We start from the raw sequence: 17,868 nt of genomic DNA on the forward strand, positions 1-17,868 counted from the left end.
TCCCATGGTGGTAGGCACAGTGGAAGAATCCAGGGATATGCACATATGTAAGAAATGTTAAGATGCTCGGAGCCTTGCAGTTCAGAGGACTAGTATAGCATACTGAAGGCTACCCAGCTGGAAGGATGGGCAGTACGATGGGACATCAGAGGAAGGGGAGAATAAGCCACAGCTTTATAGCCTCTGCCGCCCTTTTCCTGCAGTATACCAGGTTTTGGACAACAAGGCTAAACTAAGCTGTATGTTAAAGGATCCCAAGAGAAAGGAGCATGAAGTTCATTCATTTCAGGAGCCATAATGTAAAGCCAGGCGTCTGGAAACACGGGTACATTGGTGGTCCTATACTAAGCAGACTCGGTGGTGACTGCAGGAATCTTTCCTGATCTCTACTCAATCTTATATATGGGTCTAGACAGAAATACCCACAAATTTTGATGAAATTATTTCCACTATACCTTGTAAAAGAAATATTCATATTAACATCTGTGGAAGGAAAGGTAGTTTTGAAAACTTTTGTTCAATAAATCCTTGCTAATAAAAATCCATTTTGGCAATGTAAAGGCCCAGCCTCTTTGCCAGCCATGACAGCTAACACTGCAGTGATAATGACCTGTCTGTCGAGAACATCACAAGTTATCTTTGAGTATTTACAGCCAACCTCAGAGGAATTAGGGGACATAATTTTGATAACTATCAGTCTGGCTATAACTGAACCCAACCTACTTGAGGTGGGGGTAAAACCCCAAACCCTTGAAATCTGGGTTTGAAGTTCATCATCATTATATTTTGCTCTCTCCTGCAACCTTTTCCAGCCTCTGATATTTTTTCTACAGTGTACCAGGTTTTGGTAGCTGGATACTCTCCCAGTTTGAGTAGGTATCTACAGTTAGAGCTGCACAAAGATCCACAGCTAAGGGGTTTGTGTTAGCATCATGAGGAAGCTGAGAGAAGGGTGCAGTGACTGTGGTTTATACCTTTTCTTATATGGTATTGAAGCACTCATAGCAAGTAGCATTTATAATGACTGCATATTGTTGCAGATGTATTGCAGGACCCTCTCAAGTGCAGACATGTCTGGAAAGTTACTTTAAATTTGTATTCAGTGGTACACTAGTTTCATTCCATGTAACATTACAGATCTTTGGGCTAATTTTAAAATGGAAAATGATCTCCATTCAGACATCATTAGAATGTCTGAAAGCCAGTCAGCACCTGTAAGACTCCTTCGGAGCAGATCCTGGGCTCACTTAGTCATCTTTTACAGTTCTTCAGGTAAGTACTGCCCAGTTGGCCTTTCTGCAGTGGGCAAGTAAGTGTTCTACAGTCTACACTGTGCAGTTGTGAGAGCCACTAGCCATGTGCTATGTAACACTTGAAGTGGGTGGGAAGAACTAACTTGTAAATTTTATGTAATTTTAATTAATTGAAAATTGAGTGATGTAACAACCTTCTGCAGTATTCCGCTTTCTCACTTCTGCAATACATATGTACTGTTGTGCAGTTAATGGTGAAGATTGGTTACAAATGGTACCGAGGGCTCTTTGCTCCTCTATATGCAGTCAAAATGCAAACATTGCAGGAATACTGCATTCAGTTCTTGATCCATGGCAATTAGTGATACTTCTGCACTCGTGGGGCTTGCAGCTGATAGGGAGATGTTTGCTTGACTAATAATCACTCAAATGGCTAACTGATTAAGAATTCGATGATTGTTACAAAGGAGAAACACAGATTGCTACAAGAATACATACAAGGGCCCATAACTTCCAGTAGGATTAGTTGGGGACTTTGGTAAGAGAAAATCATGAGGTGGTGCACTTGAACTTCCCCAAGTTCAAGGCTGGGTCAAGTTGGCTACAGAACCCACAGATATCAGAGTAAGTCAGTTAGCATATGCCCTTCCATGACCTCCAAAATGTGGGCTGTAGCTTATAAAGCTACATGCAGACACAGAATGCAAACTTTTTTCTCAAACTGTAAGCAGTTGTCATGATGTTGGTCATAGATGATATGAGACAAGAGGCTGCAAATGTTTACAGGATATTGCATTTCCTCACCAAAATATGTTCTGTTGAAGTTGTTTGGGCTGCAACCCCCGTGTTTCCTCTCTGTTCTAGCAAATTGGTGTTTGTCCATTCAAGAAATGATGTGGAAATCAGTACTGACATCCCAGACAGACAAAATGAGACACATGACAGCAAAACATATGGCTTGAATAGACATCCTTATATGGCCAACACAGACCATAGTCCCAGAAACTCATATATAGAAAACAACACCTGCAGCTAAAACCAAAAACAAAGAGTTGACAAAAAGCCATGTGCTACATAGATGGAGCTGGTTTGAGTGGAGATAGCCAACTGTATTTGAATTAAAAACGATCAAATCCAAACCGTGCCTGTAGAAAGCGTTCTGATGGTGACTGCTGCGTCACCACCGTCACCAGAGGAGCTGCAGTATCTGAAAGCATTCAGGTTCTAAATGCTTTCTCGGTTTATGTACACTATTCAGAACTCTAAATGTTTTTTAATGCCTCTGGCTAACATCTGAAACATGCAGCAGTGCTTTCGTTAAGTTTTTAACAGTCTTGTGTATTTGATATAATATCTCATGGTCATTTCCTTTGGGTAGCCAGTTTCGATGCCCTTTTCACATGAGGGAAGACTGATGCACTCTGTTTTGACTGCATCCATGCACTGGTGCTACAGGACTGAGGCTGCTGAAATTCTCCAGTTTGATAGCAAGATCTATAAATTTTATTTTGTTTTAGCTTTTTTCCATACTTGCTTGCATCTTAAGAGCTAAAAATAAGCTGTCCCTGTAGATTCAGGTAATGTCCCCTTCACCCTCAACATGGTAACGCATGCTCAAATAGATCTTCAAAGGTGATATAATTAGCTTTATTCTTTCTTATTATTTTGATTGAGTCTTACTGGCCAATACTTAGTGGCTATAGTGAGTGTACTGAAGAGGAAGGTCACACACATATACACACTCTCATGAGCATATATAGTAATAAAGCCCATCACTATGGCATATCACTAGGTATCAGCTGTGTGCCATTTTACCCATTCTATTTTTAAAAACATACCGTTTGGGGATAAAAAAAATGTGCTTTAGGGAAATGTGTGTGACTAACTGATTGATGATTTTACTATATTGTTACTCTTTATAATAAAGTCATTATCAGATGCCATTATGCTCATTTATTCAATCGTTTTCTCAAGGCCATATCAGTCCTTATTATATACTTTTATGTTTCTTGTTTATGAATAGATAGTGATTCCTGAATGAAAGGTGCTGTTCAGATTAAAATTTTCCAGGTTACATTAGCATTGATCAGGTCATCATGAGACTGAGGCAGTCAGGCATTTTGTCCTATTTATTTGTGTAAAATTATTGGAGGAACATTTGCATTATTTTCATTCCCGTGTTGTAGTCTTAGACAACTCTTGTTTTTAGCATTCTTGTCTCTTAGCTCCGAGTCTGTCCTGACCAGTGGCTGGCTAGTCTGCTCCTTCCTTCTTTTTCTAAGAATTCACCTGAAGTAGAGTTGCTGGAGCCAGTGACATGTTGCTGCCTTTGTAGGCCAGTATGATTTTTCTCTCTCTCTTTAGTATTGTTTGTTAATTCATCCAGCATGACACTAGAACACACTGTACCAACTAAGAAAGGTCAGGTTTCAGGGAAACATGTCAGGCATTACCAATTTGAAGGGCTATTCAGATATCCACATTGGAGACTGAAATTTTAATGCATCCTATTGAAAAACATCATTGTTCTTATCAAGTTAATCATGTTTGTTCTTTTAAATATCAAATATCTTTCAAAATAAGTTTAGCCTCCAGTCACAATATAGACTCCCACACAAGTGCTATATTTGGCTGAATTTGTATTTTCCTTATTGATTATTATACTGTAAATAGCCTCCACATTTCCCACACATTTCAACTTTTTAAAAATGTCCTCTTAGCCTTTGTGGTGAAAGCTGTTTAAACTTCTTCCCTTGTTTTGGATGGCATGTTTCTGTCTCACTATCACATGTTTTTTTGCTCAAGGCTTTGGTACCACCATTCACAGCTGCCTTCCTTGATTTTGACTAACCTTCCCGGTTTGTGGGTGAAACCTGGGCGCTCTTGGAGCAATCTATTTTCTTTGTGCTTCTCCTAAACTCACCCTTCCCCAGGAGGCCATCATTTTCTTTACCTTCTGCTTTTTTAGATTTCTAGTGTAAACAGTGTGCCTTAGAGTGTATTGGTCGCTTTAAAGAGCTTCATTTGCATATCTCGTTCTTATCTCTGTGGTTGTCTTAACTTGTTGCTTTTTAAAAACTGTATCACACAGTGTTTTTCAGACCTACATCTTTCCCCTACTACTGCATTCTTCAAAAATAGTTCTTCAAAATATAACATTTGGCTCTTGCTTGACGAACTGCTTTTTTGGTGAACTAAAGACCTTAGTGATTAAATAATGCATTTTGTATTTTGGGTGAGATGTTACGGTGTTCATTTTTATGTGGACTGTATTTAGTTTCTCCTGATCACAAAAGTATTGCTACAACAGATGCATTCACCAACCCAAACTTTCCAATATTCGCCCGATGGGAAGTATTTTAAGAATGATGACATCTTTTCCTTTGTAATGGCAAGTCAGGTGTGTTTCCAGTGACCCAAATTTAGTTTAACTCCAGCACTACGGGCCGCGTGTTTCAGAAGTCCGAAGTATCTGACTATCTGTGGCTCTGACTTGTTCCGAAAGCCCTGACTCAGTTGTTAGTGGATGTCACTCTTGGCAGTTTAGAGATCACATTCCTTTGAGAATAAGTATTGGGGAGAGCGTCTCCAGGCTTTCTCGCCTTTATTGCCCCATCACCCAGGCACTCCTTGGGGCTCTTCACTCCAGCTACATCCGGCTGCGTGCCCACCTCAGGTGCCACCTGCACGCCCCCGCCCCCCGTCCCTCCGGGCCGCCTAGGGTCCCCGGGCCGCCCCTCCTCCGCACTGCCCGCACGCACCTGCCCAGGGCGCCCCCGCGTCCTCCCCGCGCCCCCGGCCGCCGGGCATTGTGTACACTCGGCCGGCCGCCCGCCTCTCTCGCTCGCGGCTCATTACGGATGCTCGCGCGCCCGGCCGCCAGCGCGCGCCCCACTCAGCTCTTCCCGGCGCCGCCGCCGCCCCCGCCCCTCCCCCGATCCCGGCCCTCCAGCCCGGGTTTTGAGCCCGGTCCCTCCCGGCCCTCCCGCACCCTGCCCCGCCGCCCGCCCTCCCCCTCCCGCGCCCGGGACGCGGCGGCCCCGCCGGGGTAGCAGGCTGCGGGCGGCCGGGAGGAGGCTGCGCTGCCAGCCGGTGCCTCGCATTAAAATGAGGAGGAGGAAGAAGCGGCAGCCACAGCGGCGGCGGCGGCAGCAGCGGCGGCGGCGAGGGCTGCAGCCCGGGAGGACGCGCGGAGCCCAGCGCGACGCGGCAGCGGCCACCGCGGCCGGGATGAGTCAACTCCTGGTTTAATGGGGGCAGAGCGGCCGCGAGGGGACACGAGCGAGCGAGCGAGCGACCGGCAGCCGTCCGGGGAGCTGCGCTCACAAGCGCGCGCAGACCCCCGCGCGCCTCTCCCGGGCCGCCGGCGACACCGGCCTCGCCGCCCGCGTGGGGACCCCCGCCTGCAGCCGGGCACCCACCGCCCTCCGCGCAACTCCGCATCAGTTTTGGGGGGCCTCCGGGCGGTGGCTGCGTCCCCAAGTCCCACTGCCATTGTCGAGCTCCTTGTTTACCTCCGACTCGGGCTGAGTGAGAGCTTGGCGACTTTTGGGGGGAGGGGGCGGGGAGCGAGTGGCCGCCGAGGCGGCGGCGGCGGGGTTGCCCTCGGATCTCCCCCTCCCCCCTGCTCTTCCCTCCCCCGTCGGTGCTCCCGGGCGCTCCGGGTCCCAGCGTCCATGGGCAGGGAGAGGGTCCCCGGGGCTGTTGTCGGCGACGCCGGCCTCCCAAGTGGCCTCCTAGTGCCTTCCCGGGGCTCTTGGCGCGACCCTCTGCCCCTCACCCTCTCAGGCCCCTGCTAGATACCTTCGGTGGGGGTGCGAGGCGGTGGGGAAAAAGTTTAAGGTTTGTTAATCGCAGTCGCGATTGTTGAGGAGGGGGAGGGGGCGGCTGGGAAGAAAGCGAGGTGGCCTTTCCCTGGCGCTCCGGGGTCTCGGACGAGCCTGGCAGGGTGACACCAAGCGGACTTTAAGCGCTCTCCCAGGAGCTCAGCAGGAGGAGGGGGCGAGGGTACCTTTTTTACCCCCTCTCCCAACCATTCCTGGGGTCCTTGTCCGCAGTGATTTTTTTTTCCTCCCCAGTACCACCAGTGTACAGCTCCTAACGGGTTCCGCTTTGTTTTTACGACTCCCCCCCACCCCCACCGAATCACTTGTCAGATCAATTTTACCTTCTCCCTCCTCCCTACTTCCCACTCTCCCCTCCTCCCCTTCCAAACCCTGTTCTCTGAGGTTAGACATTTTACAAGCTCGCTATGCTGTTTTTCGAATTGTGACTTTTTAAAGCCCCCCCCCCCATATCTACTCTTCTGGCTGTTTATTTTTGCCCTTCCCCGCTTAGCGGGGCGGGGGTAAGGAAAGAGAAAATAATACAATTTCAGGGGAAGTCGCCTTCAGGTCTGCTGCTTTTTTTTTTTTTTTTTAAATAATAATAATAATAAAAAGGACATAGAAAACACCAGTCTTGAACTTCACTTCAAGAACCCGGGCTGCAAAGGAAATCTCCTTTGTTTTGTTATTTATATGCTGTCAAGTTTTGAAGTGGTGAGTTTCAGGTTGGTTTTGCTAATTTCACTCAGTAAAACTGCAGCTTTGCTGTTGCTAGATAGTAGTTTGTTTCTTTGTCTCTTTAAAAGGTCACAGCGAAAGCTTGGCCTGGATCGGGCCGGCCATATGGAATGGATAAGGGCACGGGTTCTTAAAATGTGCTTCTGGGGTTCTGTCGGGAAGAAAACGACCCTAAGAGGAACTCTTTGAAAAGGGATCCCACAATGCAAAAAAAAAGGGGGGGGGGAATACATACTTTCTTTAAACCAGAATTTCTTGATTTTATTTCCTGCTTTTTAAGGGAAATAATTATTGAGATGGAGTTCACCAGCACGTTCCAGAAAGGATCCTCTGTGGTCTTAGTTCATGGACAGGGAAATGGGACTTGCGGAGAGTAGCCTGCTTTCTGTGTGCCATCCATACATTGCTCTAAAATGGCTTTTAAAATATGTTACTCAAACTCTTGAGATGGGCATTGGTTGCGATCACATTAGTCGCTGTTGTGAGTCCAGGCAGGCCTGTTGGCAGTGGCTGGATTCAGCTCCAACTTGAGGTTTGATGAACTTTCGCCTTGGCATAGTAGACTTTAAAGGAGTATTAAATTGGGTGTTTTATGTGCATGTAATTTTGCTTTATAATGCAAACCTTTTAGAGAATGACTTAGTGTCTAGTAGATGGCTATTCAGAAAACAGTTTTCATGACCTATGTGACATTTTGACTGTCAATACATTAACTAAATCGAACTCTGCCCCTTTCTTTTGCTGTCCATACAGCTCAGTGCTGCTGACCTCGTGACCACCTCATATGTTCTGTAGTATTAACTTTGATGCTGTTGTGAATTCCCCTCCCCCTTTTTTCTCATAAGTTGCCCCAAGGGTTAAATTTTTTCTGTTCAATTCATACGTTTTGAAATTCATCTTCTGCTCTAGGGTAAGGCAACCAATTTTAGAGAAATCAGCCTTGCATTATGATCCACATGAAATGTAAAGAATGTTTTGAATAACTTAATAACCATCACTCTAATTTTGGCTTTAGACTGCTGCTTAAGAGAATGGAAAGGAGTGATCTTGATAAAAAGTGATTTAAAAAGATGCATTTATTGTTAATGAACCTCATAACAAAAACAGATGGACCTGGATCAAGGGTAAACCTTGAGTTCTCAGCGTGCCGCCCTCGAGTACAAAGATTAATAACTATTATTATTATTTCTCAAACTTTGTAGTTCTTGGTTTGTCATTCTTAATGCTGCTTTAAGCCCCCAGATCGCATGCCTGTCCCCGTTTCTTGATTCTATAGGATGAAGTAGGACGGACTTAATGAGAGAAAACTGTTTATAGAAAAGCCATGCTAATACAAACTGTCTCTCAGCTGATCCAAGTCCATAGAGTTTGAGTATAATGATTATTTTTTAAAGTATATAAGATATTTCAAAATACTAGACAGCTGGAAAGAGTGCTGTCGTATCACCTCTGGCTTTCCTAAACATCCCCAATACTTCCGGGCAAATGAAAGAGCATAACGTAATTTTGCTTACCTGCTCTGTTTAACTAGCCCTATTTAAAAATATAATTTAGAAGTAACTTTGGTATATTGTACCAGTTGCTTTATTATAAACAGCATTCAAAATTGAAGTCTAATATTTAATAAAACTGAAAATTCATATTTTTCTGAAATTATTGATGCTAACTTCCTTGCATCCTGATTATTTTTTTAATACTGGAGGTTGTGTTTTGTCAATACTATTAGGATTATTTTTTAAATTGAGCTTCACACATCCACTTTTTGGATCACAAATCACAAAATATTTTCAGGTTTTTTTTTTTCTATTTAAATTAACAGCCCCCTGTTAGCAATGGACACCAAAATATTAACTCCAAAAGACATGTTGTCCTGCTAAAAGATATGAGACATTTAAAGGAACCCTTCACTCCTTCCTGTGTGCTTAGAGGTGAAATGATCTAGTCACATGTTTGTCCAGAGCTTGAGATCTTTAACAGCACGGAACTCTTGAAACTTAGCTAATAGAAAACTTCTTGCTGCCTTAGCTCATAAAGCAAGTGGCAAGTTAAAAAGCGTTGGGTGTTTGTGGTCTTCTGCTGAGGTTTTCATTTGTAACATAGATTGCAGTGTATGTTAGAGTGTGAGCTCCTAGTAAACTTGATGCTTTACACTGATAATCTTTCCATCCTTCATTAGAAGTATTGCAGTCGTAGTCTGTCATTAATTTTTAATTTTTAAAAATTGAGAATGCATGAGTATAATTTGTTATTTTCTTTTTACCTTGTGGTATTCTTGTTCTGAAAGTAAGCCCATTTTCCTCAGAGTTTTAGCTGAGAAATTACTTTTTTATTCATGTATGTTGGTATAGGTTCCACAATATTCTATTAATTCCTATAGAAGCACACAGTCTATAGATCATTACGTCGTTGCACAAATGTGTTTTGTGGAGGGAAATGTCTAGGGATGAGACGTGTATGGGGCAGGCATAACTACAGCCCTCCACCCACTGATAACGTCTTCTTTTCCAGTTCTGGCAGGTGATCTGTAAGACAGTGACTGAGTATGGATCATTTGAACGAGGCAACTCAGGGGAAAGAGCATTCAGAAATGTCTAACAATGTGAGTGATCCGAAGGGTCCACCAGCCAAGATTGCCCGCCTGGAGCAGAACGGGAGCCCACTAGGAAGAGGAAGGCTGGGGAGTACAGGGGCAAAGATGCAGGGCGTGCCTTTAAAACACTCGGGCCATCTGATGAAGACCAACCTTAGGAAAGGTAAAGACTTGCCAGCCAAACCCTGGAAAGCTGCTTGGTGTCTGCCCAAGGCCACCCTGTGTGGAGGTGGAGGGCTGGAACATGCTGTGTATATTCTTTTTCTAGATCTCTTTCTGATGTGAAATGAAGTGGCGTTCTGGGCTGTAGTGTCAATCGTGTTTTGAAAGCGTGAGTGCTGTTTTTGAGTGGTGCCTCTCTCTACCCAAGACCGGAAGCATTAGAATATTTGGATAGTCTTCGTTTACACAAGATCCATTTGTAGATACTACTACAGTTACAGATGTGCAGGTGGCTGCTGCTTGAACTTACCCTGATGAAGAGTAAGACACTGAGGTTGCTTGAGAATTACCATAGGTTGTTTTTTTTCCCCCCCGAGATTACTAACTGTAAGGGGATTTCAGGACATGGATCTGACATGAGATCAAAGATTTGTGATGTAATTTATTGTGGTTTATTTTCTGAAGAGCAAAGTAATTATTTAACAGTGGGAAAACTTGCTGATTCTAGTTGTTAATTTTTGCTATACTTGAGTATTTTTGGTAAAGGAAAGGAAAATTTAGGCAAGTTTATAGAGGGAAAAAATATAAACAAGTGGTTTTCTACCAAAATTAAATTGATGGAATTTTAGCAACTTTGCCTGTGTTGGACATTGTTGTCCCAACAGGGTGACTCCTATGTGGGTGTCCTTTGTGCCTCACAGGGGTCTTTATTTGTCATTGAATAACACATAAGGGTAGTCAGACTTTTTGTGCTTTTGCTAAGCAAAGAATAAAATACCATCTTTTACCAACCACGAATATTAAGTAGAGAAAGTTAGGGGCTGAGGAATTTCATTGTGTTTGATGCATAACATTTATCATACAATCATTTATTTTTTTCCTTGGTTTGGCGAAAACAAAGAATATATTGATCCTGAAATAAACAGACACAGCAGTCCGTATTGTTAGATCTTTATCTATTAAAAATGGAAAAACAGCACTTCAGCAAATTCTTTGGCCTCTACTCATGATTACCCTATTTATTGATTGTTTGCCAAGAATGTATGCATCTTTAAGCCAGGGTAAGAGCATTAAAAATATAATTTATTATGGCTTTTCAAACAGAGTGCATTAATATTGTACTGTGTAGCGCTGAGGCTCTATAAAAAAGGCTTCCTGACGCCTGCAAACACACAAGTTCCATAAATTCCTAAATAGGAGATTTCAGCTGTCTCTGGTATTATGTGATATTTGCACAGCAAACTTTAATGCCAGGACAGTTTTAGACAAGGATTCTACAGACTCCACTGCTCCTTATGGCAGCCGTGCTGTTTACACAGGCTCATAAACCTCCAGCAAAAGCCTCTAAGACTGCCTTCAGGTTTAAATCATGTGGTATTTTTAGCTTTCAGCAGTGACCAGTACTCTCCCCTTCTAATGCAGGAAGGCTATGGAGTTGCTGTAGTTGGAAGTCTGGCCAAACACCAGCTCGAATAATCAGGCAGTCCAGCAAAGGCTCCTGTTTAACATTACCCCCTAACAGGAGGGCAGCCGTGACAGTTCTTGAGACAATCTAGCACTGGGTTTGTAATTAGATGATCCTGTTGCTACCGTATCCGTAGCCACCTTTATTATCTATAAGGCACCTTTAAATTTGATCAATAAAACACAGAGTCAATCCAGACTGTTTCAGTGGTTTGAAAGGTTTCAGTTATTTCATAGAGCTGAGGTCTGAAAAGCTGCTCCCTGTTTGACACCTCTGTTTGAGTCCATGAGAAGAGAAACCAATATACATGTTTTTGGCTTGCTACCCCAACTCCACAGACACCAGTAGACAGGAAGAAGGAGCCAGAACATGGTCATCTCATTCCTGCTCAAACACTTTAAAAAATATATTATATTCAAAATCCCATATCTTAAAAATGCAGCTTAATTATAGAAGGTTCTGTGCTTGATACAAACAGCAAAAAATTATAAGCCTTTCAGTAGTTTTTTTTCCCCCTTTCTTTAAATCTTATTTTTCATGTGCATGGTTTCTGTTTGACAGGTGCTAGATAAAAATTGTGGCTAAGCTGAGAAAGCACTGAAAAAAAGGGCTTGGGTGTTTTTATTTGTTTAAGAGATTTTGCCAAAATACCTTCAAGCCAAGGAAGAAATCACCAGTTTGCATATTGCTATTTTTGCTGCGGTCTCCCCAAGTTCTCTTCTGATCCCTGACGGGTTCTCTCTCTGGTATAAAACAGCTGAATGAATGACAAGAATATTGGCAAGCTCTGCGGCTTGTTTTTCATGCCTAGCCTGCTGGTACTTCCGAATGAGTTTGTGAGCTTTTCTAAGTAAACCTAAAGGGGTTTAATTGTCAGAGCTGGAATCTCTTGTGAACAGTTCACAAAGCTTTGGTGAAGACACACATGTGGAAAGATGTAGCTGTTTTATGGCCGGCTTTTGTTCAGCAGAAACAAGCAAATAGAGAATTTGTAAAGGGTCTCTCTGGCAATAGGGAATGCTGATCCTCAGCAGCGATCGACGTGCACTTAAACCTTCAGAAGTTAGTAGGGATCTGCAAGTCCAGTGTGAGTCCAGTGTATGGAGCCGACACAGGCAGGGATACTGTAGAACTAATTGGGGATCCTGGGTGCCCTGTTAAAGTAACCCTTGTCATCATTTATGCTAAAGATGATACCCTCCTGGCAGTGTGCCACAGTACTGTTCAGATGCATCTGTTTTTAACCCTTTCCTGTAACTGTTGGGAATCTGACAGTGCACTGCATTATTACCTTGAGTGCCACCGCAGATGGCTTCCAGGCTTCTAGACCAAGCCTCTTTCCCCACAGTGGTGTGGGCTGTGCCACTGAGTTACCGCACTGGATGGAAGGAAGGCAACAGAGAAGCCCAGACCCATGCAGAGTCTGCTTCTCGTGCATCTCAGTAACCTCAGTAACGCCAGTTTTCCTTTCCCTCCCTGCCAGTCTTACCATTTTTCCTGTCGCAGAAATTAATGTTAAAGACTTACGGCTGCTGTCAGGTCTTTCTCCTCAGGTAGATGGAGTGAGTAGTCATAAAAGTGTAAGTTTTCTGCATTATGTGCATTGGAACAGTGCCTGTGAGCATCGGTTTGGCTAAGTTTTGTGTTCCTTCTATGGAACCAGGTAGAGGAAATAATGAAAAGGACAGGAAAATAATTGTATAGTCAGATAATTTGGACACAAGCGAGTGGAATCTGTTATTAGCAGAAGCATGTATGCAGTACAAAGGTGGGTCCCATGAAGACGAGTGCAGTTCTGTCGCATACCGTAAGGTCCTGACAGCAAATTAGACCAGACACTTATTTGTCTCTCATCAGCATTATTGTTTGGTCAGAGAAGTAATTCTGCATTCACTGCTTTGGAAGATGAACTGTTAAAATGAGAGGCGAGCCTGTGTTACCGTAGGACCAAGTTCAATTGAAGGAAATTAAAGCATTTCCTTTGCAACTTTCAAACAGAGAGTGACTGCATGCTTGTGTGTGTGCCTGTCTCTCCAGTCTGCCTGGGAAGCTCTGACTCCTCTCACTGTGGTGAAGATTTATTTTCATAGCTTAGGTGTTCCTCCTCCAGACTGTTTCTGAAGATTGTTGGTGTTCTGTCTTTCTCTCTGTCTTTTTGATAGGAACCATGCTACCAGTTTTCTGCGTGGTGGAACATTATGAGAACGCCATTGAGTATGATTGCAAGGAGGAGCATGCAGAATTTGTGTTGGTGAGGAAGGATATGCTTTTCAACCAGCTGATCGAGATGGCGCTGCTGTCTCTAGGCTACTCGCACAGCTCGGCTGCCCAGGCCAAAGGTAATGATGTGCTTGTGGGGCTGGGAAGTTGCTGGTCCTCCTGTTTGCCTCTCACACAAAGCAGAGAACATTTTATTCAAAGAGCTGCAGCCTGTGCCTTATGTTGGTCCCTTATAGACTGTGGCTTTAAAAATTGGCTTAATTCAGTTTGGTTTAGTTAACACACATTTTGCTCATGTGGAATGTCGAGGTAAATTTTTTTTTAAAATTACTTCAGCTGAATCATTAGTATGCTTATTGACCTTAATAATCTGCTCCACTGAGGACCCACAAGGAAGTGAGGAGCGTATTTGAGCAGATGGACTGTTGAGAGTCAATTTGCATTTATGACTGAATATCTAGTTCTGTTTCTTTTATTCTGTTTCTGATGGTTTTATGGGCTGTAAAGTATTTTTCAATGTTGATTCCCACTGCAATAGGGAATCTTATCTAAATCATAAAGCCATTTAGAACCGGTTCAGCTATGTCTTATTAGAACTTCCTGTAAGTTAGGACAATGTGGTCTGATGCATAGGTTTTATTGATGGGTATTTATTTCCAAAATAATAAACAGCTCCTATAGTCATTTACATAATTTCACAATTTGGAAAGCTAAGCTGCAAATATCTTGATTGACCTGCCTTTTTGAGGGAAAGGGAATCATTCAAACAGAAATAACAATATTGCTTGTGGTGGGGGCAATGAGGAAGAGCAGAGCAACCTTTTGCTGGGTCTGAGAGTCAGCACTGAGCATGTCTTCTCTTTATCTGGACTAGGGCTCATCCAGGTGGGGAAGTGGAATCCAGTTCCACTGTCCTATGTGACAGATGCCCCTGATGCTACGGTAGCAGATATGCTTCAAGATGTGTATCATGTGGTCACGCTCAAAATCCAGTTACACAGGTGGGTGCAGGCAGCAGTTCTAAGGGGAATTCTCTCCCTACCTGGGTGGACATAAAGCTTCTCGAGCCAGCTTGCAGTTTTTGTTTACTCAGCATTTGAGATCTGCTAATCCAAATTAATTTGGTAACTTTAGCCCTTCAGTTATTTTCTCCAACTTCGAGATGTAGGACTCTAAAAATCAACTCCCTCCCTTGAAATTTCTGCATTTTTTGCATGCTATCAAAAAATAAGACTTTTTACTTTTAGTCAATTAAATGATGCATTACAAGAAGGCATTTTACATAAAGTTTACTTAAGAAAAAAATATTTTTGCATATCATGAACAGTGCCATCTGTGTACATTTTGTGAAAGAATGCTTTATTCGCTTTGCCATGATCTTATTTACTTATATCTGTGTTTTTGCCATTTTAATTCGTATGAACAGAGTAGTGGGAGGAAATCAGTTAATACGTTAATGCTTTTCACGGTGGCTCGTGAGAAAGCAGTACACCTTAAATTGTCTTCCCAAGCGCATCAGAGCAGGAAGGTAGAAGTAACATGAAAAAATAGCCACCACAGGCAGCTGATGTATAATTCATGCATCGATACAGCAGATGTGTTGTATAAAGTAATTAACTAATCGGAACAATCAGGAGACCGAGAGCAATCTCCAGATGCATCTGTTTGATTCGCAAAATGAAATCTGTCTGTCTTAAAGGAATGTTCTGCAGCAGGATGCAATCCTGTAATAATCCCCTTTCTAATCTATGTCTCAAATAGTTGCCCCAAACTAGAAGACTTGCCTCCCGAACAATGGTCGCACACCACAGTAAGGAATGCTCTGAAGGACTTACTGAAAGATATGAATCAGAGTTCGTTGGCCAAGGAGTGCCCCCTTTCACAGGTACTCAGCATAGTGTGTCATAATAATAAGACATCATGGGCAGCTACCACTTGAGGTCTGGTGGGGATCCCTGGTTCCAAGCAACTGGTATCTGAAGCAAGAATTTGCTAAAAATGCTAAGTGATTTGACCACTGGTAACCTTTGAAAAATCTGCCTTATTCATTCTGAGCCGAGTTTTTATGCCCTTTCTCCCTTGGGGCAGGGGGTAGGGGGCTGTGCCCAGGAAAACAGTCCTGCAGAAGACACTACACTGCCAGCTCGTTCTTAGATCCACTTCTGAGTACCCGCGCCCTCTCTAAGGCAGACTCACAGTGGCAGGACCTACACAGCTTTGGTTTAGGGATGATAGTGTCAGTGTTACTGTGCACAACTTCAGCATGCTGGCTACATAAAATCACGGTACCATTGTATGGTGTTTGCTCTATTTTAAAAAAATGAGAAAGTGTTTGCTGAAAATAATTGTAAATTATGTATGTATGTTAATTATAAATATAAGAAATCTCTTGCCTGGAACAAAAGGTCCATAATTATTGCCCATTAGGAGTTTATAACCAATTTTGAAGAATTAGTTCACTTTTTAAAAATGGACATTTTTTTTCTTGAGATGCCTGTTTTACCATTGGGATTTTTGAAATGAGACAGATTTATTATTGTTGCATTTCATTTTCTGGAATGAATTTTGGTAGAGGGCAAGTAAAACTCTAGGTTGTTGCCAAGTTTGAAACCAGACATCCTCTCTGCTAACCCTCGGCTGGCTAATGGTCACCACAGTGTATGGAGCAGCATCACTGCCCAGCACCCACTGGGTGCTAAGTCATCCTGTGATGCAGTATTAACTGGCGTGCTTGTTTAAGGTTTTCGTCTAATTCTAGTGTGAAATGTAATTATGAATATTAGTCTGCCAATCATTTGAACTTGTATTACTCTGCATAAGCATTTCTGGAGTGAAGAGGGTCTCAGAGCTTGTTTTTATGACACTGAGTCATAGGTATTTGTTCTGTGTATTTTCAGTCCAAGGCTCATAAGGATTTCTGGATACCTGAAGGGCCCATGGCCCCAGCCACTGCTTCGCAGCAGTCCATGCATTCAGCCTTGCTCCATTACAGGCCTCCAGCTCTGCTTTGATGTTAGTTAGCAATTTAGGAAAGGAGCAATTCTAGTTTAAGCTGTAGCCACAGATTACCTGTTCTTTGTGATTAAATGATCATTTTTCTTGTGTTTGAGAACAAACTTTAAAAACTCATTCATTTATCCCATCAGCTATCTATCTTGTTGTTCTCACCCTTGAAATAGAGAAGATTCGAATTTATAACCAGAAAATAAAAGTAATTTAAATGAATTTTCAACAGTTAAGTCAGTCTGATGGCATAATGAAGCCGAGTGACTTACTTCTGAGACTATGTTGTGAAGACAACTCCAGAGAACGTATTGCTTGGTCATTAACATTTGGAAATTGGAAGAGTGACCTAGAATGAACAATTTTGTTGTTGTTGTTGTTGTTGTTTTTACTCAGAATTCTAAATACCCCATGTAGCAAAACCTGTACCTTCATGTGACCCAGTGTCCCACTGATTTTGAAAGTCAGCTCAGGCAAAGACTAGAGGTCTGTTCTGTGAGCTGGGGATGAGGATCTGGTGCAAGTCTTTACCAAACAGTCACATGTAGCCAGTGAACTCCACCTCTTGTACTGTATACATTAATTATGGATTTGCTTAATGCCACCAGGAGAAGTGAACTGGGCATAGATGGTTATCACAGTAAGCAGAGTGACAAAAGGAATCGAAGGCTTAGTCTTGGAGCTGGTGAATTTCTTTCTCTCTCTCTCTCTCTCTCTCTCTCTCTCTCTTCTGAGTTTTTGAGACAGGGTTTCTCTGTGTAACCCTGGCTGTCCTGGATCTCTCTCTGTAGACCAGGCTGGCCTCAAACTAACAGTGATCTGCTTGCCTCTGCTTTCCAAGTGCTGGAATTAATGGTGTACACCATCCTGGTGAATTTCTAAAGAGAGGTCTTCAGAAGCGAACGTGGCCTTGTGTAGCTGGAGGACCCCACCGTCATAGCGAGGTGTCTGACCTAGGATGAAATTGCAGCCCGAGCTGCAATGGCACTCTTCCCTTTTCTAAAAATGCCATTGGAGATCAGCATGCGTATGTCAGCAGAAGCAACAGATACCGGAAATTGGTATTTGGAAAACTGAACTCCAGATGAAGTTCATCTGCAGCATCGTCTTCTGCTTCTCTAGAATGAGCCCATGAATCTGATGGTCAGGATGTTTTCATCCTTAGCTCCTCCCCTTTCGGTTTCGTGGTGAAGTTAGGAAAGATGAGTGATAGAGGCTTCCTAACACCTACACCCAAAGTAGATACTGAGTTTGATGAGACTCCTCGTTCTCTTATGTTTGAGATTTGGTGATATAAATCTTACGCTGAAAAATGCATAGCCAAAAAAAATATTGTTCATATGTAAAATGCAGCCTGATATCCAGTGGTGCTTTAAGTCTACTTCTCCCGTGTAGTTTTTGATTCATTTATGTGAGAACATTTAGCACATTATTTAATAGGTATATGTCACTGTATGGACTTTAAGGGTTTTGTTAAATATCTTAAGTAGTTTTGTTAAACAGTTAAAAAACTAAAGGGTTTTGCATTAATATGTTAAAATATTCCAGTTAACAAGAATGGTTATAGGATCCCTAAATATTATGTTAGGTTGAAAATTTGTTGCTGGTAGA

The 17,868-nt window shown here is 42.8% G+C and overlaps 1 protein-coding gene across 7 annotated transcripts in view; it reads left to right on the top strand.

Moving 5' to 3' along the window:
* Satb1 (SATB homeobox 1) overlaps positions 1–17,868 on the top strand; it is a 94,626-nt gene that overhangs the window by 14,024 nt on the left and 62,734 nt on the right. For 3 of the 7 annotated variants that reach the window (XM_028890190.2, XM_028890189.2, XM_028890187.2), the window contains exons 2-5: positions 9,326–9,570; positions 13,197–13,373; positions 14,129–14,255; positions 15,016–15,139. In XM_028890190.2, coding sequence (XP_028746023.1) covers positions 9,360–9,570; positions 13,197–13,373; positions 14,129–14,255; positions 15,016–15,139 — 639 coding nt within the window. In that variant the 5' untranslated portion in view covers positions 9,326–9,359. Of the gene's footprint in view, positions 1–6,659; positions 6,805–9,325; positions 9,571–13,196; positions 13,374–14,128; positions 14,256–15,015; positions 15,140–17,868 lie in introns of those variants that run through there. The other 4 variants (XM_028890191.2, XM_028890192.2, XM_028890186.2 and 1 more) reach the window with 3 other exon arrangements.

This window comes from Peromyscus leucopus, chromosome 16_21 (assembly GCF_004664715.2).
Source record: "Peromyscus leucopus breed LL Stock chromosome 16_21, UCI_PerLeu_2.1, whole genome shotgun sequence".
Classification (NCBI taxonomy): domain Eukaryota; kingdom Metazoa; phylum Chordata; class Mammalia; order Rodentia; family Cricetidae; genus Peromyscus; species Peromyscus leucopus.